Source organism: Mobula hypostoma, chromosome 8 (assembly GCF_963921235.1).
Source record: "Mobula hypostoma chromosome 8, sMobHyp1.1, whole genome shotgun sequence".
NCBI classification, from domain to species: domain Eukaryota; kingdom Metazoa; phylum Chordata; class Chondrichthyes; order Myliobatiformes; family Myliobatidae; genus Mobula; species Mobula hypostoma.
In genome coordinates this window covers 73,137,256-73,162,294 of record NC_086104.1, presented here as the reverse complement: position 1 = coordinate 73,162,294, position 25,039 = coordinate 73,137,256, and the positions used below count along the sequence as shown (strand labels likewise).

Genomic DNA, 25,039 nt, shown 5'->3' with positions numbered 1-25,039 from the left:
TACATACATTCATTTGATTTTCATTATGTTGTTATAAGAAGAAAAGAAAAAAGAAGCATTGTACTTTAGGATATTGTCTGTTGTGGTTAAGCTGATGTTGCTTCACAATAAAAACATTTGAAATGATTTACAATCTATATTGCTCACTCCTGGGGTCCTTGGAGAATGAATAAAATGGTTTTTGGCATCTGTGTAGTCATTACTAATGTAACCAAGAAGCTCTGGTGCAATGTAAGCTCCAGACATGACTCTGGTTGGCTGATTAAAGCCCTACCCACACACCCCCCCCACCTCCATTCTCCTCACCTACTCCATCACCCTACTTGGTTCAACAACACTATGGCCAAAATCCAAACAATCTCACACCGGTGTGACTAAGGAGTCAGAGCATGGGACATTGATAGATTACTTTGCCGAGAACAAACAATGCAGTTCTCCGGCTAAATTTATCTTCTGAACTTTGTTGTCTGTGTGTGCTAGAGTTTAGAATAAAAATTTAACAGGGTATCTGCATTCAGCTTTTCCATCATAGAAACTCTGAGAAACTGACATGCAGCTTGTTCATCATTTTAAGCCAGCTATTTGTTGTTGGCTCATTGACCTATCAATGTCCCAGGCTGTGATTCCTTAGTCAGAGCTTGGCCTCACTTGAATGGCAATTCCCTCATGGTGCCTGCCATAACTGAAGGACTTTGCCTTTAACTATTTACCCACTGCTTTCAGTTGTTATTTCAACCAGAATGAGTCTTTCCACTTCAAAGTCCACGCATGGATCAACCAAGCCTGACATGTCAGAAAGAAAAATACTCATTTGACAACAAAGCAACTATTGGTGGTATTGCAAGATGATCGCAGTACATTTTTTTTTTCTGCCTGATATCTGCCTGGTTCTTGCAGCCACATCTGAGATGTTAGAAAAGAAAACTTGCAGCTATGCCAGAGACATCAGGAGGAATGTGCAACTGTTTCCTAGCCCTCTCAGCTGTGCTGGAAATTCCCAGGAGCAGCAGGAGAAAAACAACCAGAGAGACATATACGGTTTCAATATAACCAGGAACCACATTTGCATCCTCTGTTTGGAATCATGCTTGCCTCATAAGCTGGAGTGACGTACAATCTTAATGACATTACTATACTTACTTCAAAAAAAAATTTTGATTAATATCTCCAAAACAAATAAATCTCAAACTCTTTAACATCTCCCCATTGGCCAGATGCCTTCGCCAGACACTACTGTGACTGATTTGCTTAGTCCTGCCTCCTATAGGATATTCCTTCTATAGTTTCAGGAGCAAATGGAAGTACATGTCACCTCTCAGCCCTTCAAAACTCTGCATCTTAAAACCCATTGACTTTCTTACCATTACAATAAGATGCTCTAATGATTTCAGTAAGTTCACTTCTTTTTGTTGTGGCCTAGACTAATGCCATCTGTTTCTCTTGTCCAATTTCAGTACCTGCATTAATTACTATTTGCTATCCATCATTATTTTGTTATTTATACAGTTTTTATTTTTTTAAGTACCCAATGCTCACTCCTAATCACCCATGAACTGTGTGGCTAAGAAGCCTTTTTTTAAAGAGGACATTTAAGATCTAACTATGGTGTTCTTGAACACGCTTAGGTACAGAAAGCAGATTAGTTCCTCCTAAAGACATTTCTTTCCCTAAAATACATTAATATATAAGCTTGGTCTTCAGCCAATCTAAGGCCTCTACTCAAACACAAGGAACTCTGCAGATGCTGGAAATTCAAGCAACACACATCAAAGTTGCTGGTCAACGCAGCAGGCCAGGCAGCATCTCTAGGAAGAGGTACAGTCAACGTTTCGGGCCGAGACCCTTTGTCAGGACTAACGGAAGGAAGAGCTAGTAAGAGATTTGAAAGTGGGAGGGGGAGGAGGAGATCCAAAATGATAGGAGAAGACAGGAGGGGGAGGGATGGAGCCAAGAGCTGGACAGGTGATTGGCAAAGGGGATATGAGAGGATCATGGGACAGCAGGCCCAGGGAGAAGGAAAAGGGGGAGGGGGGGAAAAACCCAGAGGATGGGCAAGGGGTATAGTCAGAGGGAGAAAAAGGAGAGAGAGAGAGAAAGTGTGTATAAAAATAAATAACGGATGGGGTACGAGGGGGAGGTGGGGCATTAGCGGAAGTTAGAGAAGTCAATGTTCATGCCATCAGGTTGGAGGCTACCCAGACAGAATATAAGGTGTTGCTCCTCCAACCTGAGTGTGGCTTCATCTTTACAGTACAGGAGGCTGTGGATAGACATATCAGAATGGGAATGGGGTGTGGAATTAAAATGTGTGGTCACTGGGAGATCCTGCTTTCTCTGGCCGACAGAGCGTAGGTGTTCAGCGAAACAATCTCCCAGTCTGCGTCGGGTCTCGCCAATATATAGAAGGCCACATCGGGAGCACCAGGTGCAGGTCCTGCAAATTAATAGTGGCTCCCTGATGCCCACAAATTATATACAATGTCCCGGAAATTGATTTTTTTGAGAGTGAGCGTGAGAGAATGCGTGAGAGACAGTGAGAGAGTGTGCAAGCAAGTGCGAGACAGCGACGAGAGAGACAGCGAGAAAGCAAGCGCGAGAGAGTGAGAGCGAGAGTGAGAAAGCAAGTGCCAGAGAGTGAGCATGAGTGAGAGCGACCACAAGCGAGAGAGCACGCGCGTGATAGAGAGCGAGAGAGTGCCAAAAAAAGTCAGAGTGGCAGAGTGTTCCAAAAGAAAATATAAAACATACGTCACCCCAGACTACAATAAAGTGTACCCCTGCCTAATAGGGGTCAAAAATAATGACAGTGTTGCTCACTGCACTGTTTGCTACAGTGACTTTTCTATTGCCCATGGTGGGTTAAGACTGTAAAAGACATGTTGAGGTGAGTTTAACAGGTGTCATTCATTCATAGCATAGTTAACGTTATTTAAACTAGCTGGCTAGCTGCTAAGGAGCTACTCTATTGCAGACATCCCACCTCTCCCGGACGTTCTGGGAGTCTCCCGCAAATTAATGGTGCTACCTCCCTGAAATGAGTTTTTGCAGGGTGGGATGTCTGCGTACACATCTTGTCAGAAGCACTTATCTATATGACTGGAAGGTCTACAGTGCTATAGGTAAGTACTTCTCGGAAGAAGTTGCCAGAGAGCACCTCCTTCCACAAAGAACTTGCCTCCTTCAACTTCATTAGCCTTTCAGCCACATGTACGGTCTTTTCCCTGCTTCTTCGCCTCAGTAACCTCCCAACTTCTTCCAGTTTCTCTGGGGGTCCAAGATGGAGTGAGTCTGATGGGTTGGTATATATAACTCCCCAAAGAATAGGGGCAAAAGTATACCCAACATTGATGAAAAGTGGGCCCAGCCCTGATGACTACATTTGTGTGTGGCTATGTCAGGTGGACCCAATGTATACGAACACCAGATACCATTATATGTTGAGTTTCTACCTGTCCATGTGGTGTTGTGAGGATTTTTCCAGTCCTGTTACTGTGCAATGTCCCTAATGATATGCTGCACTGGCTGTTACTTACAGAAGAGACGAGAGGGGTCCTAACAATCAGAACTTTCCTATACAGATATCATATCATTCCCAAGGCACATGGACCCAAGTATTGCTGCGGTGGGGAAGAGTCAGCCAACTACATCTTTGCAGACTGTGGATTTGCTAAGAATGTTTTGAGAAGGATGCAGTGGACACTCCTTGTACAAATGGAGTCTGTGTTCCAGTTCATCCCCTGCAGCTGAGTAACAGAAGACTCTGATCTACGTACCATGAGATCCAAAATCTGCTGAGGGCTAGATCAGAGGCATTCAAGTCTGGTGACCGAGAAAGTTACGCGAGGTCCAGGTACGACTTGTCTTGGGCCTAACACTTAAGTACAATTACGAAGAAAGCGTGGCAGTGCCTCTACTTCCTTAGACTCAACATGATATCTAAAACTTTGACAAGCTTCTATAGATGTTTAGTGGAAAATATATTAACTGGCTGCAGCACAGCCTGGAATAGAAATACCAATGCTGCAGGAAAGTGTTGCAGGAAAGCAGCATCCATCATCAGGGACCCTAACCATCCAGGACATGCTCTGCTGCCATCAGGAAGAAGGTACAAGAGCCTCAAGACTCACACCACCATCTCAGGAACAGTTGTTAACCTTCAGCCATCAGGCTCTTGAACCAAAGGGGATAATTTCACTCAACTTAACTTGCCCCATCATTGAAATGTTCCCACAACCAGTGGATTCACTTTCAAAGACTTTTCATCTCATGGTTGCGATATTTATTGCTTATGTATTTGTTATTATTATTTCCTCCTTTTGAATTTGTAGTTTGTTTTCTTCTGCACTCTGGTAGAACACCCTAGTTGGGCAGTCTTTCATTGATTCTGTTATGGTTATTATTTTATACATTTATTGAGTATGCTCACAAGAAAAAGAATCTCAGGTTTGTATATGGTGACATATATGTACTTTGATAATAAAATTTGCTTTGAACTTTATTCCCAGAGTCATACACCAAGACAGACATCAAGTGCTGGGGGAAGGTCACCAACTGAGTGAAAGACTGCCCGAGGACTGCTCTGCCTGAAATATGCTGATCTCCAGAACAGTGAGTTGTCTGTTAGAGGATGCGGCTGACTGCACATTCCAGGCTGTAGGAGTACCTGTTGTGAAATGCACTGAAGGTCGGTGCAGCCAAAGCAAAGGCTCTTTGGGGAAGGGACACAGTCATTGCTGCACATTGAGGGACTGAGTCAGGCAAGGAAGCCCCTGAAACAATGAAAGGGTGAAACACCCCAGCAGGCCACATGATTATGGTGCTATGTTTTTTTAAGCTTATATTACTGAATAAAGTGATCATAATGAAAAAGTTTTTCACTATATAATTTTAACATGAATAAAATCTATTTTCATAATTTAAAAAAAATCAGCATCTCCATGTTCCCCTGTACCCCTTCGGTAAAGATTATCTTTAAATCTTTAACATTCATTCAGTGACGTCTATGACTGCTTGCACTGTGGCTTGTCCCTTAGCAGCTGACAATGATCACAGCTACTGTTCCACATATTGAGAACTGCAAGATCCTGTGGGGAGTGCTACACAGAAGCCACAATGTTAGCTTCAGTGGAGTTTTACATAAGGAAATATGGCAATATAGTCCTTTGTATTAAAATTCTGCCTCTTTCACAAGCAGCAATAGAATGAATCACAACACTATTTCAACACAATAAAAATCCATATGAAGCTATTTCTAGCATACATATTCACCTGCAAAACAGTGATTGAAGATTTTCTTCTCCTTTTGTAATTTAAGTTCTTTCACTCCGGTTTCAGGGTCTTTCATAGAGAGGTATAAAGCACTAAACGGAGGGGAAAACAAAGTTTCTAGAATTATAGCCTGCCTTTTTGTTGCAGCAAAATTAGAAAACAAATTAGAAAACTTTTTTAGAAAGATAATTGATACATTTAAAACTTGAAAACTAAGCACTTGTGCTCCTTGATCCCTCTGTTCCATCACATTCCTCAGAGCTCTACCATTCACTGTATAAGTCTTAACTTGGTTTGATTTCCAAAAATGCAATACCTCACATTTATCCGGATTGAAATCTATTTGCCAAAGATCAGCTCACAAACCTCACTAATCAAGATCTCCTGTAGTTTTTCAGAATCTTTTACACTATCTACAATGCCAGTTATCTCAGTTCATCTGCAAGCCTCCTTATCATTGTATGCTCACATCCAAATTGTTTATATAAATTACAAATAGCAAAGTTTCCAGCACTGACATTATAACAAGAGGTCCAGTGTGTTGTATGCCATCTAACTTTCCTGAGAACATTTGAAATGATGACTCAATATACCAATTTTAAACAGCCTCCGCAATTGATAACTCAAAGCTAGAAACATAAGCAGATTGGCTATAACAAGTTGGTGTTTATTTTGACACTTTATCAGGCTTGTCCATTCTCTCTCAATGTGTTTTTATAGACTGCTTTAATACTACATCTTGCTGAATGGCCAGAGTAATTAACTTGTAGCTTTAATTCTTACTTTCCTAAATTATTGTGTGGTATACATATGTTAAGTGTACTACTGTGCTTTACACCCTGGCCTGGATAAATGTTGTTTTGTTTGACGGTATACCACTACTACTACATCGACTCAGGCTTAGGGGGCCAGCGTCGGCAAAAAACCTGTATATAGTTAAATGACAATAAATTTGATTTGATTTGATTGGACTTGACTAACCTCACTGACTGCTATTAGGAAATTTTCATTCACAAGCTACATCTGACATTGACAATGAAAGTTCCATTAAATTAACATGGAACTTTCATCCTCAATATCAGATAAATCATGTAGTAATCTGTACGGTGCATCACATTTGAACAAACAAACAATTAAGTAGTGTCAAATCCTTTATCTTGTTGTCACTAGTTGCCCAGTGTGGTCTGTTACATAGCATCTCAGAGACTCATAGTGGCATTAGGGTTGTGCAGTGCTGAAACAGGCTCTTTGTCCTACCATGCTTGTCTATTCAAGTACTTGTCCAAATTTTCCCTTCATTATAGTCATTATAACTGGTTCTACCACCTCCTCTGGCAATGCATTCTGGATACTGAACATTCTCAGTGTAAAAATAACTTATCCCTTAAATCGCCTTTAAAACTAATTTGTCTCACAAACCTCTTATTTTTAAAACCCCTATCATGCGAAAAAAGATTCTGCCTTATCAATACCTCTATTAATTTTAAATACCTCTAACCAGTCACCTCCCAACCTCCTTTACTCTGGAAAAACAAGCCCAGACTATCCAGTTTCTCCCATAGTTAAAGTCCTCTAATCTATAAAATATCTTGGTGAATCTCCTCTGTCCTCTTTCCAGCACAACCACATCCTTCCTAAATTATGGCAACCAAAAACTGCAAACAATGCTCCAAGTGAACTCCAAGCATTGTAACATTTAGACTGCAATTCAATGTCCCAACATTTATATTCTAGATCTCAAATGATAAAGCAAGCATGAATCTTCACCACCCAATTTTAATAGAAGTTAAAATTAATATGGGGAATTAGTGTTGATGGTCAAAGCAGACACAGTAGGCTGAAGAGTCTATTTTCCTGTTGATTAACCCTATCTGATTATGACTTGTGCATCTAGCACATTCAGGCTGATTGTGCTTGAGATGACATTTGCCAAAATAGTGTGCTTCCTGTATGTTTACCCTTCAACTTGTTATTCGGTACACAGAATTGCACTGTCTGCCTTACCATTATTCTTCTTTGAAAACCAGTCCATGCAGCTTTATAAAATAGTGGAAATAGTTGAATGGAATTCTTCATGCTCCTTAACTTAGTCAAGCAGAACTGACATAAAAAGGACTTACACGACCTCCTTTTGGAAGACTGAATGTTATTCTGCTGTTTTTTTGCACTGACTGAACAAGGAAAGAACAATGGTCTTACTGTGTATTACCGATGTCTTCCTAAACTTCTTTGTTTAACTTTTACGAGGCCTTGCGACTAATAGTAATATTGTTCCCTGGACCCTGAATATTGTTGGTACTTTGGTAATTTTAGTTATAATTACAGTCACAAGATGTGGGAGCTTCAAACAAGAGTTTGTTTTAACAACAAGGAGCTCAGCATACAATCTGTAAATGCTTGTGATGACCTCTCTACTTCCTTTACCCATAAGACCTATTTACATTGTCATATACAATTATCATTCAGTAACATGTCTCAAGGTGTACTTTCATAGATTGAATAGCAAGTTAAAGATATTTTTCTCGGGTTATAGTAGCTGGTCTTCTGAGGTCGAGAGAGTGGAACTTCCCCAGTGGCTTTTTCACTTTAAAAACTCTCCTGCACAGGTTTCCTGTCATCATTGGACATGATGACAACCGCCACCATTGGGGTAGTGATATTTTCTGTTGGACATCTACTGAGAGAATAGTGTTGAACTATGGAATGAATATCATCAATTTCACAGCAAAGTTTAAGGGAGAAGCTGGTAAGATTAAAATAAAGAAATAATGTAAGATGTCAGGAGTTGAGTAGATGCAGTAGTTGTGTTCTTGAGAGTGGTATTAACCTATCCCCAATCAATGCTTAATTCTATTTTTCTGCACAGATATCGTTGTTATACTGAATCAAATAAAAAATTGAAGTCATGGAAATTTCCGACAAATAGTATGACGGGGTAGCACAACACAGAAGGCGGCCATTTAGCTCAGCTATATCGAGACTTTCAAACAGCAATCTAGTTAGTCCAAATCAGAATTATCATTTCAGGTCAAAAGCCCTTTATCATAACTGGGTCTGATAAAGTCTGTCAAAGAGTCATCAACCTGAGACATCCCTATCAAACTGGATGCTAGGAAACTATAGTCAGTGAAGAACAGTAATAACATTTCACAGACAATGACTTCAACAATGAATGCTTAGCCCACAGTCTACATTTATGACTGTGTGGCTAAACAAAGCTCAAATGTCATCTATAAAGTCACTGGTGTTATCGTTGTTGTTTGTAGAATCTCAGATGGTAATGATAAGGTGTACAGGAGTGAAATAGTTTGGGGGGTTGAGTGATGTCAAAGCCACAACCTCACATGTAACGTCAATGAGACCAAGAAATTGATAATGGAATGGGAAGTTGGGAGAACACACAATAGTCTTCTTTCAGGGGTTACCGGTGGAAAGGGTGAGCAGCTTTAAGTCCTGGAAATCAACGTATCAGAGAATCTGTCCTGGGCCCAACACACAATGGGATCATGGAAAAGTCATGTCAACAACTTTGCTTCATTAGGAGTTTGAGGAGGTTTGTTATGTTCCCAAAGACGCTTACAAATTTCCACTGATGTAGAGTAGAGAGAACTTAAATCACAACCTGATATGAAGCCTCCAATGCACAGGACCAAAAGACGCTGCAGAGGGCTGTAAACGCAGCCAGCTCCATCACAGGCACAACACTCCCTACCATCAGGGACATCCTCAAGAGGCAATGCTTTAAGAAGGGGCATCCATCACACAGGACCTTCACCATCTGGGACTTGCCCTCTTCCTGATTCTACCATTACTGAGGATGTACAGGACCCTAAAGACTCACGCTCAACACACCATCAGATTTCTAAATGAACAGAAATGCAAGACAAGAAGTTACCTCTGAGTTCAATCTCTCTCCTCGTGTATCTATGTCCTTTAATTTTGGATTCCCAATCCCTAGCAAATAGACTCTGACCATCCACCTTATTCATACCCTTAATGAGTTTGTAAACTGCTGTGCAGTAGCCTTCATTCTCCAGCACCCTACAGAAGAAAGATCCAGTGTGACTAATCTTTCCCTATGCAGTACCCCTTCCCCCCCATTTAATAAAAACTCTTGTGTTTTGTTGACATTGAGGGAAAGATCATGGCACCCACCCTGTTACTGTGCTCGCTATCTCCTTCCTGTACTCTGACTCAACATTATTTGAATCTGGCTCACATGGTGCTATCATCTGTGAACTTCTAGATGGAGTTAGAACAAAATCAGGCTATGCAATGATGAGGGTACCAAGATTCAAGTTTAATGTCATTCCCAGTACACAAGTGTAAAGGAGAACAAAACAGTTGTTACTCTGGATCTGATGCAGCAGAAAAAGTCACAATAAGATCAAGAACACAATTAAAAAAAACACAATAAACATATGTTAAACACAATAAGGAGTAGAGTAAGGGGCCAACCTGCATTGATTCAACCTTTGTCTGGTTCGGATATTGCAAGTCATCTGACTACAAGTCCCTACAAAGGGTTGTGGGGACTGCTGAGAGAATCACTGGGGTCCCTTTTCCACCCATTAGAGATATTTATCAGGAGCTCTGTGTACGCAGGGCATTTAGCATTGTCGATGATCTCTCCCATCCATCCAACAATCTCTGACCCCACCCCAAATCCCCCCCCCCACCACAAGGCAGTACCATAGCACTAGGATGGGAAAGCTTCTTTTCCCAAGCCATAGATCTACTGAACTCCCTGTCAGCAAGCAAGACCGTACCGTCTCATCGTATATGAAGAGCCAGTAGTATTGTGATGCTGATTTTTAACGTATAATATATGAAGCTTATTATTTGTGAATTTACTAGTGGGAATATTGCTTATTTGTTAGGTGTGTGAGTTATAAGTTCCTTGACCTGAAAGATTGTTGTTTTGCTTGGCATTATACATGTGTACATTTGAATGACAATAAACTGAACTTGAACATGAAATTTTTTCTCATTATAGTGGTTCAGTTTAATAACAGATCAAACCTTCTGCCTCACAAAATAGACCAAGTACATAAAAACAAAGAAAATGGATCTGTCAAGTTTCTTACCCCAAATTTATATCTGTTGGCAACCTGATAGACTTTCTAGTCGACTTCCGTGCAAATTTCTGACCACCTTCAATAAACTGAATGGCCCTCTTCATGTCTTTCACCCAGGCATCGCGTTCCTCAAGGTGTGAAGCTTGCAGGTAATGGTCCTGATTCTTTGCTGTACGAAACTTGAAAACAAACTAGGATAAAAGAGATATGGTTTTTAAAAATATATAAAGTGGTATAATCAATTGCAAAGCACAATACACAGATAGACCAAATCTCTATGCCAGAGAATTTAAAAAAAAAATTTCTATGTACGAGTTCCCATGATCTGGAATATATTAGCAGAAGTAGATTCAATGGGGTCTTGATAAACTGGTAATACATTTGAAAAAAAATTGCTGTGAGAAAAGAGGAGGAATGCAAGAGTTAAATTGAGGACCCACAAAAGATAGGGAGTTTGGGCTACCTTTTCTTTGTTATGAATGTATGATTCTGAAACCATGAGTCCTATTTACCTATATTCAATAAATTAATTAGATACTTGTGTATAAAAGAGCTGTAATTGATTATGATAAAACACATTCAGTTTTATTCATTCTCTACATTCAGTGCCTACTTTACTTAGTACAGGGGGCATCCCATCCACTTCAAGGTTCTAAGTGTTGTACATTTAGAAATGCTCTTCTGCACACCACTGTTGTAATGCATGGTTATCTGAGTTACTGTCCCCTTCCTGCTTCAATCAGTCTGACCATTCTCTTCAGAACTCTCTCTTTAATAAGATGTTTTTGCCCACAGGATTCACACTCACTGGAGGTTTCTTCACTTTAGTGCACTGTTCTCTGTAAACTCGAGTGACTATTGTGCATGAAAATCCCGGGAGATCAGCAGTTTCTGAGGTACTCAAACCACCCGATCTGGCACCAACAATCATTCCATTGTTGCTTAGCTAACATTTCTCTCTCATTCTGCTGCTTGTTCTGTACAACAACTGAACCTCTTGACCATATCTGCATGCTATTCTGCAATGAGTTGCTGTCATATGATTAGCTGATTAGATGTTTGCATTAACAAGCAGATGTACAAAGGTACCTAATAAAGAGGCCACTAAGTGTCCCTGGGCTCACTTATTGTTAAATGTTCCTTATAGAAAATCATTTGAACCTTAAGCTTTTTAAATATCAGTTATAACTATGTATTTTAATAATATGACAGTAAGACTTAACTGCCTCACCTGCAACTTAATTCCAAAATTATGCTATTCACTGACCGAAATAAACTTAGTTTCAGTTTCAGCCTGTAGCATTTCTCTTGAACTCTAGTCTGAGCTAAAATATAGTTTTTAATGGAAACTTGAATCAATTTCTTGTTTCAACAATTTCGTGGCATAATTGTTGTGACTTCTATATTAAGTCTATGTTTTTGTTTCCCACATTTCATACTCATTTCAGCCTTTATTGGAAATTGATCTTGAAAAAAATATATAGTTCAAATGCTTTCAAAAGGCAATCAGGGCAGACAGAAAAAGGAAAGAAAAATGAAGCAGCTAGAAAGGGAGAGTCAGCAGTTCCCGGGAAATCAGCAGTTTCTGAGATACTCAAACCACCCCATCTGGCACCAACAAATTTGAGAAAATGGGTTTTTATAATATTGTATTGTCTACATAATTCAGTTCAATAAATATGATGCTTGAACAGCATTAATACTTCATTAGCTTTTATTTCCAAAATCTTCAAACATTGTGCTTTAATCCTAGAAGCAATGTTATTTACCATACCACTTCCTCATTTTGAACTGTAGTTTTAAATCTCACATATAAGCAGTGCCAATTTTTTTTTTTTTTAAATATGCAGGGTTGCAGAAAAAATAAAGTGATTTGTGGGACTAAATTGGAAAATCTTTCAAAGGGTCAGCATGGTTTGATGGCTCAAATGTTTTCCTTTTGTGCTACGTGATATCCCATAGTCTGCACATTTAAATATATAATAACATATATAACACAAAAAAAAGTGCAGGAACCAGCTGTATGTATTGAGGATGAAAGTAAATATTTTCAAAACCTAAAACCTGAAACTACATTTGACCATTGACGATAACTCCTAATCCTCCTAAAGTAACAATAGCCAAATCTCAGTTAAGATACATAGAGCCATATTCTGATTAACATTTCAGTTCCATCCCATAGGATATACGTAATTCTTACTAATTATTTTCATTCAAACCTATGCCTTCAGTGGAAATAAAGTTTCAATGGACACCATTACAAAATTCATTAAAATATTATTATAGCCAATGATAGCAGTTCATCAACTGTTTATTGTCCTTTTGAAAAGGTTATCTTCCAGCATTAGTTTAGGATAACTATGAATCTTGTATCTTGGGCAATGAGCACCAGCAGTCTAGATTTTACCAAGAGTTTTAATGATGTTTAAGATTAAACCTTGAAGAGCTCTAAAAATAAAGGAGGAAATTTAAAACCAAGACATTACTTTACCCGGGCAGCAGAGGCTGATGTCAAATAGGACTTGTTGTGAGTTATTACACAGGCTTTTGGACAAACTCAATTCATGGAGGGTTGAATGAAAGAGTTAATGTTTGGAGCTAAGCCAGTCTACAGAGGCAAACAGAAGTTTCACCTGCTGATGCTCTGAATTGGGACAAAGATCATCAATGTTAAACATAGCAAAAAAATTATCAGAGTAATAGTTCATCTTTTTTTGATGAAATCTCATCAAACCGAAACATTAAATCTCATCACAGATTCAGCTTAACCTGTTGAGTATTAAAAGATTGTTCTGCTTTATTTCAGATTTCCAGCAACAGAATTATTTGCCTTTGTATTATTGATGATGCATGTATGTGGCCTGAAGCTCATCACCAAGTTGAAAACCAGATTTCAAACCATCTACTTCAGTGTCAAACAGTTGCCATGGAGTTGTTGGCGAAAGATCAGATTGCCAGTGTTAATATCTTCCTCTTTACAGCTTCCGAGACATGCAATTTATCTGCAAACTTAGCTCACAGGCGGCCTGAAACTTGTACTGAGATAGTCAGCCGAATTTCAACATGGATCGGAATGGGGGCTCATCTGCAGTCATTAACAATTCATATTGTACACTAAGCAGACACCTTCCGTCTAGTCAGTAGCTCTAAACCTATCAAATTGTTGTTGTAGCCTGCTTCCAAAATTCACTTTCTTGCACTTTAATCGAACCATATTTTGGAATTGGAATTGATTTATAATTGTCACATGTACGAAAACACAGCAAAAATCTTGTCTTGCATACTGGTCATATATGTACAATAGATCTGATCCTAACACAGTGCATTAAGGTAGAACAAGATAAAACAACAACAATGCAGAACAAATTATAACATCTACAGAGGAAGTGAAGTGCAGGTAGACAATAAGGTGCAAGATCATAACAAGGTACATTGTGAGGTTGAGTCCATTTTATCATACTGGGAAATTATTTAATAGTCTTACAACAACAGGGTAGACGGTGCCCTGGAGGCTGGTGGTGCCTGCTTTCTGTCCAATAGAAGGGGGAGAAGAAAGGATGTACAGAAATATTAGAGAAAACAAAACAAATTATGCTGCAAAAATGAACACTTTTGGCACTGCCAATTACAACTGAATTTTTAAACACAGAAGCAGAATAAAGCATGAATTTAATTTACTCTTAAATTATACATGTCTTATTCTTGTATATTGATAACTGGCTCCTACTTACAACGAAGCACAGAATTTCAGTTAACAATTGGATTTACAAACCGCTCTTTTGCTGTAGTCCTGACATGGGGATACAACTGAACTCCCCTTCAAGGGAAAGACACCCTTCGGACTCGCATCAGCTTTTTTACTGTAAACTTCAATTGAATCTTCTAAAAGAACTGCCCAAACAGCTTTCCAAGAGTTGAACACAGTCCCCTGTAATGAAAATAAAATATGCATATTAGGAAGCAATATTGCACTACAGTGTCTTTCCAGTAAGACATTTAAGTATGTCTTACTGGAAAGACACTGATGAATCCTTTACATAGCATTTTGATTTATCTCAGAATTAAGTGCATCTGTTGTAACATCAAAGTAGTGTAAATTATGTAAATTTGCGTTAGGGAAGTGATAAGTAGGGAAGTGCAGCCTAAACTACTGTTCCATACCCCATTCTGATTCCAAAGGCTTTCTGAGAATGTGGACTTATTGATGTTCTACAGTACAAGCTGCATAGGCACAATCACCTCACTGGGAGGCCCAAGGATAAACACCAACTTCACTCTGATGTGGCTTGCTGTTGCAATTGAATGCTATTTAAGGTGATTCGTAGTTTAAGTCCCAATGTGCTTTGATCCATGACTCAGTGGATTTTATTTCTTCCCATCTCTAAAGGCAATGTGTTATTTCTTTAATGTAGCTAAAATGTCCCAAGTGCTTTAACAGGATCATTATCAAACTCATGTGGAGTCATGGATTCTACAACTCATGACTCAGTATTATTTACCTATTTTTATTGCTTAGTTTTTTAAAAAAAAATTTGCAGTTTCAGAATCAGAACCAGGATCACTTTATTGCCAGTATGTGAAACATACCAGAATTGTGATTCTATGCCAAGCATAAAACACAGGACAATACCATAACAGACAGCACAATAGCAGCCAAAAATTTACAAGAAAATGATGAAAGCATCCAGGAGTGATCAACAATTAGTGCAAACTTCAATAATCAAACCTAAATAAATGTAACATATGAACAGACTAAATAATTATTAACAGAACAAGGAAAGTAGGAAAGACTATTTAACAGATGCTGGCAGGGATGCTGTGATGTATGTCTTCTTTTGCATATTGGTTATTTATCAGTCTCTGTGAGTAGGTTTTCATTGATTCTGTTGTATTTCTTTGTTCTAGTGCGAATGCCTGCAATAAAATTAAACTCCTGGTGGTACTTTGATAATAAATTAACTTTGAACTTTTAAGTTTGAAATCTTGACACCCAAACATGGTCAAAGATGATGGGCTTTAAGAAGCTTATTAAAGAATGGTAGAAAGTGGAGTATAGTTGAAATTTCTATCAGTTTTAAATGTAATTCAACACCAATAAAATGTGTGATACTAAGTTACATGAAACTTACTGGCTACGAGTCAAAATTTTGTTCCCATATTCCTGGGATAGGTCCTCATGAAGTAGAAGCATATACTGTACACACGTGCCCCTTCCCTGTACACCGAACAGTAAATGCATAATAGTATGTTCCCAAATACCCAATACATAGCCAACCACCTGATCTCAGCACTGGAGACTGATACATGATTATAATTTATTCTTAAATTATAAATGTTTTGTTCTTGTTTATTAATAACACCAAATAATATAGGAGCATTTAGCCCATTGAGTCTGCTCCACCATTTCATCACAGCTGATCCAATTTTCCTCTCAGTCCCAGTCTCCTGCCTTCTCCCCGTATCCCTTCATGCCCTGACCAATCAAGAATCTATCAACCTCTGCCTTAAATATACATAAAGACTTGGCCTTCAAAGCTACCTATGGCAAAGAATTCCACAGATTCACCACACTCTGGTTAAAGAAATTTCTCCTCATCTCTGTTGTAAAATGACACCCCTCTATTCTGAGGCTGTGCCCTCTGGTCTTAGACTCTCCCACCATAGGAAACATCCTCTCCAAATCCACTCTATCAAGGCCTTTCACTATTCAATAGGTTTCAATGAAGTCACCTCTCATTTTTCTGAATTCCAGTGAATACAAGCCCAGAGCCAACAGACACTTTCATATGACAAGCCATTCAATCCTGGAATCCTTTTCATGAACCTCCTTTGAACCCTTTCCAGTTTCAGCACAACCTTTCTTAGGTGGGGGGGGGGCCCAAATCTGCTCACAAAACTCCAAGTGAATCCTCACCAGTGCTTTACAAAGTGTCAACTTTACATCCTTGCTTTTATATTCTAATCCTCTTGAAATGAATACTAACATTGCATCTGCCTTCTTCACCACCGTGTCAACCTGCAAATTAACCTTTAGGAAATCCTGCACAAGGACTCCTAAGTCCCCTTGCATCTCAGTTTTTCTGTATTTTCTCTCCATTTAGAAAATAGACAACCTTTTCATTTCTTCTATCAAAGTTCATGACCATACACTTCCTGACTGTATTCCATCTGCCATTTCTTTGCCCATTCTCCTAATTTGTCCAAGTCCTCCCGTACACTCTCTACTTCCTGAAAACTACCTGCCCCTCCAGCTATCTTCATTTCATCTGCAGGCTTTGCAACAAAGCCATCAATTCTGTCATCCAAATCATTGACATATAATGTAAAGAATTGGTCCCAAACAGACCGCTGTGGAACCCCACTACTCACCGGCAGTCAGCCAGAAACGGCTTCCTTTATTCCCACTCTTTGCCTCCTGCCAATCAGCCACTGCTTTATCCATGCTAGAATCTTTCCTGTAATACCATGGGTTCACGACTTGTTGAGCAGCCTCATATCTGGCACCTTCTCAAGGGTTTTCATAAAATCTAAGTACACAACATCAACTGATTCTCCTTCGACTATCCTGCTTGTTACTTCTTCAAATAATTCCAGCAGACTTGTCATGTGCCTCCAAGTACCCTGAGACCTCATCCTTAATAATTGACACTGATATCTTCTCAACCACTGAGGTCTGACCAACTGGCCTATAGTTTCCTTTCTTCAGCCTCTCTCTCTTCTTGAAGAGTGGAGTGACATTCGCAATTTTCCAGTCTTCTGGAACCATTCCAGAATCTAGTGATTCTTGAAAGATCATTACTAAGGCCTTCCCAACCTCTTCAGCCACCTCCTTCTGAACTCTGGTGTGTACCCCATCTGGTCCAGGTGACTTATCTACCTTCAGACCTTTCAGTTTCCCAAGAATCTTCTCTTTAGTTATGGTAACTTCTCACACTTCATGCCTTCTGACACCTGGAACTCCCACCATACAGTGAAGACTGATGCAAAATACTTATTTAGTTCACCTGCTATTTCGTTGTCCCCCAGTATAACCTCTCCAGTATCATATTACAGTAGTCAAATGTCCACTGTTGCCTCTCTTTTACACCTTATGTATCTGAAGAAACTTTTGGTATCCTCTTTAATATTATTGGCTAGCTTATTTTCTTATTCCATCTTTACCTTCTTAATGACTCTTTTAGTTGCCTTCTGTTGGTTTTTAAAAGCTTCCCAATCCTCTAACTTCCCATTAATTTCTGCTCTATTATATGCCCTCTCTTTGGCTTTTATGTTGGCTTTAACTTCTCTTGTTAGCCATGGTTGTGTCATCTTTCCTTTAGAATACTTCCTCCTCTTTGGGGGGTATATATCTTGTGCTTTCTGAATGGCTTCCAGAAATTCCAGCTATTGCTGCTCTGTCATCATCCCTGCCAGTGTTCTTTTCCAATCAATTCAGGCCAACTCCTTTCTCGTGCTTCTTTAATTCCCTTTTCTCCACTGTAATACTGGTACATCTGACTTCAGCTCCTCAATCTCCAAATTCAGGGTGAATTCAATTATATTATGATCACTTACCCCCAAGGGTTCTCTTACTTTAAGCTCTCTAATCAATTCTGGTCCATTGCCCAACAACCAATCCAGAATAGCTGAATCTCTGGTGGGCTCAACCACAAGCTGCTCTAAAAAGCCATCTCATAGGCGCTCTAGAAATTCCCCCTCCTATAATCCAGCACCAACCTTATTTTCCCAATCTATTTGAATATTGATGTCCCCCATGACTATTGTAACATTATCCTTTTGGCATGCATTTTCTATTTTGTAATTTGTAGGCAACATCCTTACTACTGTTTGGGGGCTCTGTATACAACTCACATCATGGTCTTTTTACACTTGTAGTTCCTTAGCTCTAACCACAATAATTCAATACCTTCCAACCCTATGTCATCTCTTTCTAACAATTTGATTTCATTTTTTTTTTTACCATGCCACCCCCTCTGCCTTCCTGCCTGTCCTTTTGATACAATGTGTATCCTTGGACATCAAGTTCCCAGCTATAATCTTTCAGCCATGATTCCATGATGCCTACAACATCATACCTACCAATCTGCAACTGTGCTGCAAGTTTATCTACCTTATTCCGTGTACTGTGCACGTTCAGATACAACAGCTTCAGTCCCGCATTCACCCTTTTCGATTTTGTCACAATGTGCTCAACCTTTTGATTCCTAACTTGGTCTGAGATCTTACCAACATCTGCCTCCAAAACCTCTTCACGTACTGTTCTGGCATTCTGGTTCCCATTCCCCTGCAACTCTAGTTTCAACTCTACTCTGTAGCATTAACAAACCTTCCCACTAGGATATTAATCCCCCTCCAGTTCAGTATGATTGGCTCCTACTTACAGTCAAGCACAGAATTACAATAAACAATTGGATTTACACACCGCTCTTTTATTATAGTCCAGACACAGAGCTGCAACTGAACTCCCTTTAAAGGGAAGCCCCATTAGACTAGATGCTTCTAGAAGTCTCTTGTTATTTTTTAGCAAGATATTTTTGATTAGTCAAAAGCATATAGTTTTTTTTAAATCCCTAGTCCTTACAAGCCACAAGTATATTAATAGTTGTATTCACAGCAGATATCTAAACTTGACCACCAATCATCTGCACACAACTAATAACAGAAGTAACATTAATCATACTCTAGTTAACTGTGTCAAACTTCAACTTAAATTTAACAAACCTCTTTGCATTGCATCAGTGCTTGACATTGTTATGATACTTCATCAGGTTGGACAATATAGAAACTGCCATTTATGATGAGTATCCAATTGTATGACTCTCAATCTCATCAGAATACAAATAAATGCAATAACATGTGCATGTTTGCTCATTTGAATATCTCAGTTTAGAGCAATTTGCATTTTGGCATCACTCCAAATCACAAACATTCTGAAAAGTAGCCACAGGATGGTCACAGTCAGGAAGTTGCATTCTCACGTATTCTAGTTTCAGTTTAAAATACAGTAGTTTTCTCAACTGCATCTTTTCTGCTTTAGATTCAGTCAGCTAGATATGCATATACTAAATTATTCGCACCAAGCACCATAGTTGATGGTAACTGCTTGTTTATATGCAAAGCATTTGCTGCACAAAGATAGTGCTGGTTATTCTCAAGCTTCACTCTAAATATGTATCTTCCTGCAGCATATTATATCTTCACACACCTCTTGCACTTCCCATCCTGGCCTACTTTAGACAGCAGTGATGGGGCTTAGAAGCAAATCAACCTGTAACTGAGGCACAGCAATTTGCTGGCTCAACAAACAAGTAAATCCAATCGACCTAAAAATGCAAAGATATCTTGAAAGAAAATATATTACACCTGAAGGTAACAAGAGGGGTTGACAGCATATTGGCCCCTTCTCAGAAAGGGAAGGGTGTGTTCTTGAATAACGTTGTCAAGTTATACAAGGGAGTCATGGAGATGGGATTGTAGATGAACTGCACAGAAGTTAGATGTTTCATATGAGAATGGGAATGGTTAGGTTTTTTGTAATTTATAGTTTTCTTTATTATTATGTATTGAAGTGCACTACTGCCACAAAATAACAAATTTCATAACATATGCCAGTGATATTAAACCTAATTCTGAGAATGAGTTTGTTCTCATGGCAGCTAAAGGGGCTTAGACATATGGATATGTGAGGGTGGGGGGGGGGGGAAAGAGTTGGTTTCTATGGCAATGGTGAATGAATGGAATTGGAGTGAATGAGAGCAGTAGAAAGTGGATATGTTTAGTCAGCTGGGAATAGGTGGGGTGGGGTGGGGTGGGTGGCAAGTAAAACATCGAACAGTAGCTTGAAGAATTACATATAATTTTAAACAGTTTGCACACTTCTTTAAAAGGAGCATAAAGCAACAATGCTGAAGGCTCCATTTAATTAGCAGTTTTGGAATATCAACAAGTAAATTAGATTGTTATAAGTGACCTTAAAAGTCATTCTGTCCACCACTTGTGCACCTTCAGAATTTCTGCTATGTGTCTAGTTATTTGTACAAATTACAAGACACATTGCAATAACTCCTCCGGTTTCCAAACAGCATTTCACAAACTCACAATCCATGAGCTGCAATTTGTAGAAGGACATGGGTAACAGGTGCATGGGAACACCTACTGGGAATTCTCATGCATTAAAACATCTATCTGTCTTGGAAACATCATGTTAGTCCTTCAGTTGTTGAGGATTGAAGAACCAAAACTCCCAAAGCAACATCATTCTTGATGTGTCTAAACACACAACAGAAATATTTCCAAAGCATTTGTCACTAGCATCCTCTCAGGCCCACAGCAACAAACACAAAATGCCGGAGGAACTCAGCAAGTCAGGAGCTCTATGGAGGGGAATAAACAATTGATGTTTTGGGCCAAGACCCTTTATCAGGACTGAAAGGGAAAGGGGGAGAGGCCAGAATAATGAAGAAGGAGTACAAACTGGAAGGTGATAGGTGAAGCCTAGAGGGAGAAGGTAGGTGGGTGAGGAAGAAGGATGAAATGGGAAGCTCAGAGGTGATAGGTAAGAAGTTGTTCATTGGTGAGACAGTGCGAGGTATAAAAAGTGCTCAGGGCCTTTCAGAACTTTTCAGCAGGCTGCAATCATATCAATCCATTCGGCATTCAACGGGGCCAATAAAAAGAAGTGAGCTGTAAGCAGATCGGTCATTGTTAGAGTGAACAGTGTTAGAGTAGACAGGATTTGGCTCAACATTAGGCAAGAACAGGCACAGGCTAGAACTTAAGCTTGAAAAGTTGGAGGTATATCAACGTAAACAGGGTGGTGTATAAAGCAGTGGAATGCTTCTCCTGTGAAATGTAGGATTTCAGGGTATATAACAGTCTCCCTGATGACTACACCTGCAGAAAGTCTGCCCATCTTTAGCTCTTAAGTGAGAAGGTCAAAGAACTGGAACTGGAGCTGGATGTACTCAGGATCATCCAGGACGCTGAAAAACTCATAGATCAAACTTTTACTGAAGTGGTCACATGCAGAGCGCAGGCTTCAGACAGTAGATGGATGACCATCAGGTGCAGTAAGGGAAGTGAGCAGTCAGTGCAGGGTTCCCCTGTGGCTCTTCCCCTCAGCAACATTTACCCCTTTGGATACTGCTGGAGGTTTGACCTATCAGGGCACAGCAGCAGCTGCAGGCCAGTGACACTGTGCCAACTCTGAGGCTTAGCAGGGAAGGGTAAAGTCAGGCAGAATGATAGTGATAGGAGACTCGATAGTTAGAGGGATGGACAAGCGATTTTGTGGCTGCAAAAGAGATGCCATGATGGTGTGTTGCCTCCCAGGTGACAGGATCCAGGATGTCTCAGAGTGGCTGCAGAATATTCTCAACAGGGAGGGTGAGTAGCCAGAGGTTATGATGCACATTGGCACTAATGACACAGGTAGAAAGGGGGGAGGGATCCTGCGTAGTGTTCATAGGGAGTTAGGAAACAGGCTGAGAAACAGGACCTCTGGATTACACCCAGTACTACGTGCCGGTCAAAGCAGGAATAGGATGATGGCACAGATGAATGCAGGGAGCAATGTTTCAGGTTTCTGGACTATTGGGATCTTTTCTGGGGAAGATATGATCTGTACAGAAATGATGGGTTACACCTGAACCCGATGGGGACCAGTATCCTTGCAAGCAGTTTTGGTGGAGCTGCTGGGGGTGGTTTAAATTAAATTGGCAGGGCTATGGGAGACTGACTTAGAGGACTGAGGATGTGGCAGTTGGTATGCAAGCAGGTGGATTGTGTAGTGAGACTGTATGGAAGGGGTGGCAGATGATAGGGCAAAATTTGTAGTCAGTGGGATTAGTTGAAGTGTTGCAAGGGGACAAATGGAAAAGGGTGATGGATACAGGACTGAAGGTGTTATTTTTGAATGCATGCAGTACATTAAATAAGGTAGATGATCTTGTAGCACAGTTAGATATTGGCAGTTATGATGTTGTGGTGTATCACTGAGTCGTGGCTGAAAGAAGATCATTGTTGGGAGCTTAAGATCTAAGAATACAAATTGTATCAAACGGTTAGACAGGTAGACAGAAGGGGTGGAGTGTCTCTGTTGGTAAATATGAAACCAAATCCGTAGAAAGAGGTGCTATAGGATCAGAAGATGTAGAATCCTTGTGGGTAGAGTTAAGAAAATGAAAGGATAAAAAGATACTGATGGGATTTATATACAGGCCTCCAAACAGTGGTCAGGAGCAGGGATATAAACTACAATGGGAAATAGAAAACGCATGTAATAAGGGCAATGTTATGATAGTCATTGGAAATTTCAATGTGCAGGTAGATTGGGAAAATTAGGTTGGTGCTGGATCCTAAGAGAGGCAATTTGTAGAACCCGCATGAGGTGGCTTTTAAGAGCAGCTTGTGGTTGATCCCACTAGGGGAAAGACAATACTGGATTGGGTATTGTGTAATAAAGCAGATTTGATTAGAGAGCTTAAGGTAAAGTAATTCTTAGGAGGCAATGATCATAATATGATAGAATTCATCCTGCAATTTGAGAGGGAGAAGCTAAAGCCAAATGTATCAATATTACAGTGGAGTAAAGAGACTTACAGAGATATGAGGGGGGAGCTGGCCAAAGTTGATTGAAGTGGACACCATCAGGGATGACAGTGAAACAGTAATGGCTGGAGTATCTGAGGGGGAATTTGGAAGGCAAAGGATAAATACATCACAAAGAAGTATTCCAAAGGGTGGGTGGGGAACCGTGGCCAACAAGGGAAGTCAAAGACAGCATAAAATAAGAAAGCGCATATAATACCTGTACAGCAAAAATTAGTGGGAAGTTAGAGAATTGGGAAACTTTTGAAAACCAACAGAAGACAAATAAAAAACTGTAAGAAGAGAAAAGATGAAATACGAAGGTATGTTGGCCAATAATATAAAAGATGCCAAAAGTTTTTTTTATTGTATAAAATGTAGAAGAGAGGCAAAATGGTTATCAGACTGCTGGAAAATGACACTGGATAGGTTGTAATGGGGGATAAAAATGGTGGATGAACTTAATAAGTATCTTGCATCAGTCTTCACTAGCAGTATGCCAGAATCAACATGGTTTCCTTAAGGAGAAATCCTGCTTAACAAATCTGTTGGAATTCTTTGAGGAAATAACAGGCAGGGTAGACAAAAGAGAGTCAGTGGATGGTGCTTACCTGGATTTTCAGAAGGCCTTTGACAAAGTGAAGCACATGAGGCTGCTTAACAAGATAAGAGTCCATGGTAATACAGGATGCTAGCAGGATAGATTAGGCAATGCTATACAGGGTAGAAGATAGGCTGACTGGCAGGTGGCAGAGAGTGGAAATAAAGAGGGCCTGTTCTGGTTAGATGCTGGTGACTAGTGGTGTTCAGCAGGTTTCTGTATTGGGACCACTTCTTTGCACATTAAATGTCAATAATTTGGATGATGGAATTGATAGTTTTGCGGCCCAGTCTGCAGAAGATACAAAGATATGTGGAGGGACGGGTAGCAGGGAGTCTGCATAAGGACTTAAACAGATTGGGAGAAAGGGAAAATAAATGGCAGATGAAATACACTGTAGTGTAGGGAAGTGTATGGTCATGCACATTCATAGAAGGAATAAAGGTGTAGACTATTTTCTAAGTAGGGAGAAAATTCAAAAATTGGAGGTGCAAAGGGACTTGGGAGTCCTTGTGCAGGATTCCCTAAAGGTTAATTTGCAGGTTGAATCAGTAGTAAAGAAGGCAAATGCAATGTTAGCATTCACTTTGAGAGGACGAGAATATAAGAGCAGGGGTGTGATGCTGATGCTTTATAAGGCATTGGTCAGGCCACACTTGGAATACTGTGAGGAATTTTGGGCCCCTGATCTAAGAAAGTATGTGCTGGCATTGGAGAGGAGCCGGAGAATGTTCATGAAAATTATACTGGCAATGAAAGGGTTAACGTGAGCAGTGTTTAATAACCCTGGGGCTGTACTCACAGGAGTTTAGAAGAATGTGGGGGTTCTCATTGAATATTGAAAAGCCTGGAGAGAGTGGTTGCGGAGAAGATGTATCCTCTAGTGGGTGTGTCTAAGACCTGACAGCATAGCCTCAGGATGGAGGGGCACCATTTAGAACAGAGATGAGGAGGAATCTCTTTAGCCAGAGGGTAATGAATCTGTGAAGTTCATTGTCACAGATGGCTGTGGAGGCCAAATCATTGAGTACATTTAAAGCAGAGGCTAATAGGTTTTTGATTAGTTGGGCCGTGAAAGGTTACAGGGAGAAGGCAGGAGAATGGAGTTGAGAGGGATAATAAATCAGCCATGATGGACTGGCAGAACAGATTAATTCAGTCTAATTCTGCTTCTATATCTTATGGTCTTATGGAAAGGGTAAAGGACTAAAGAAACAACTTGATAGAAATAGAGAGAGAACCATGGGAGAAAGGGAAGGAGGGAGGGAGGGCACCAGAGGATGGTGATAGGCAAGTGAGGAGAGGAGAATGGGTAAGAAGGAAGCCGGAATGGGAATCAAAAAAGGAACAAGAGATGGTGGGGGGGGGGTGGAATGCCAGAAGTCTCTCAAGTCCAGTTAGGATTCAGCAGTAATATTTGGCTTTGACAGTGTTGCCCTCTTCCCACAATAAAAATCTGAAGGTTGAGGTTAATTAGTACTTGAACCCTGATGAACTGAAGAGA

At 39.9% G+C, this 25,039-nt stretch overlaps 1 protein-coding gene across 1 annotated transcript in view; it reads right to left on the bottom strand.

The window, feature by feature from the left end:
* plek (pleckstrin) overlaps positions 1-25,039 on the bottom strand; it is a 68,645-nt gene that overhangs the window by 15,464 nt on the left and 28,142 nt on the right. Inside the window, exons 2-4 of the mRNA XM_063056126.1 lie at positions 14,119-14,274; positions 10,356-10,537; positions 5,269-5,360 (exon numbers count right to left, since the gene is read on the bottom strand). Of these exons, the coding sequence (XP_062912196.1) occupies positions 5,269-5,360; positions 10,356-10,537; positions 14,119-14,274 (430 nt within the window). The remainder of the gene's footprint in view (positions 1-5,268; positions 5,361-10,355; positions 10,538-14,118; positions 14,275-25,039) is intronic.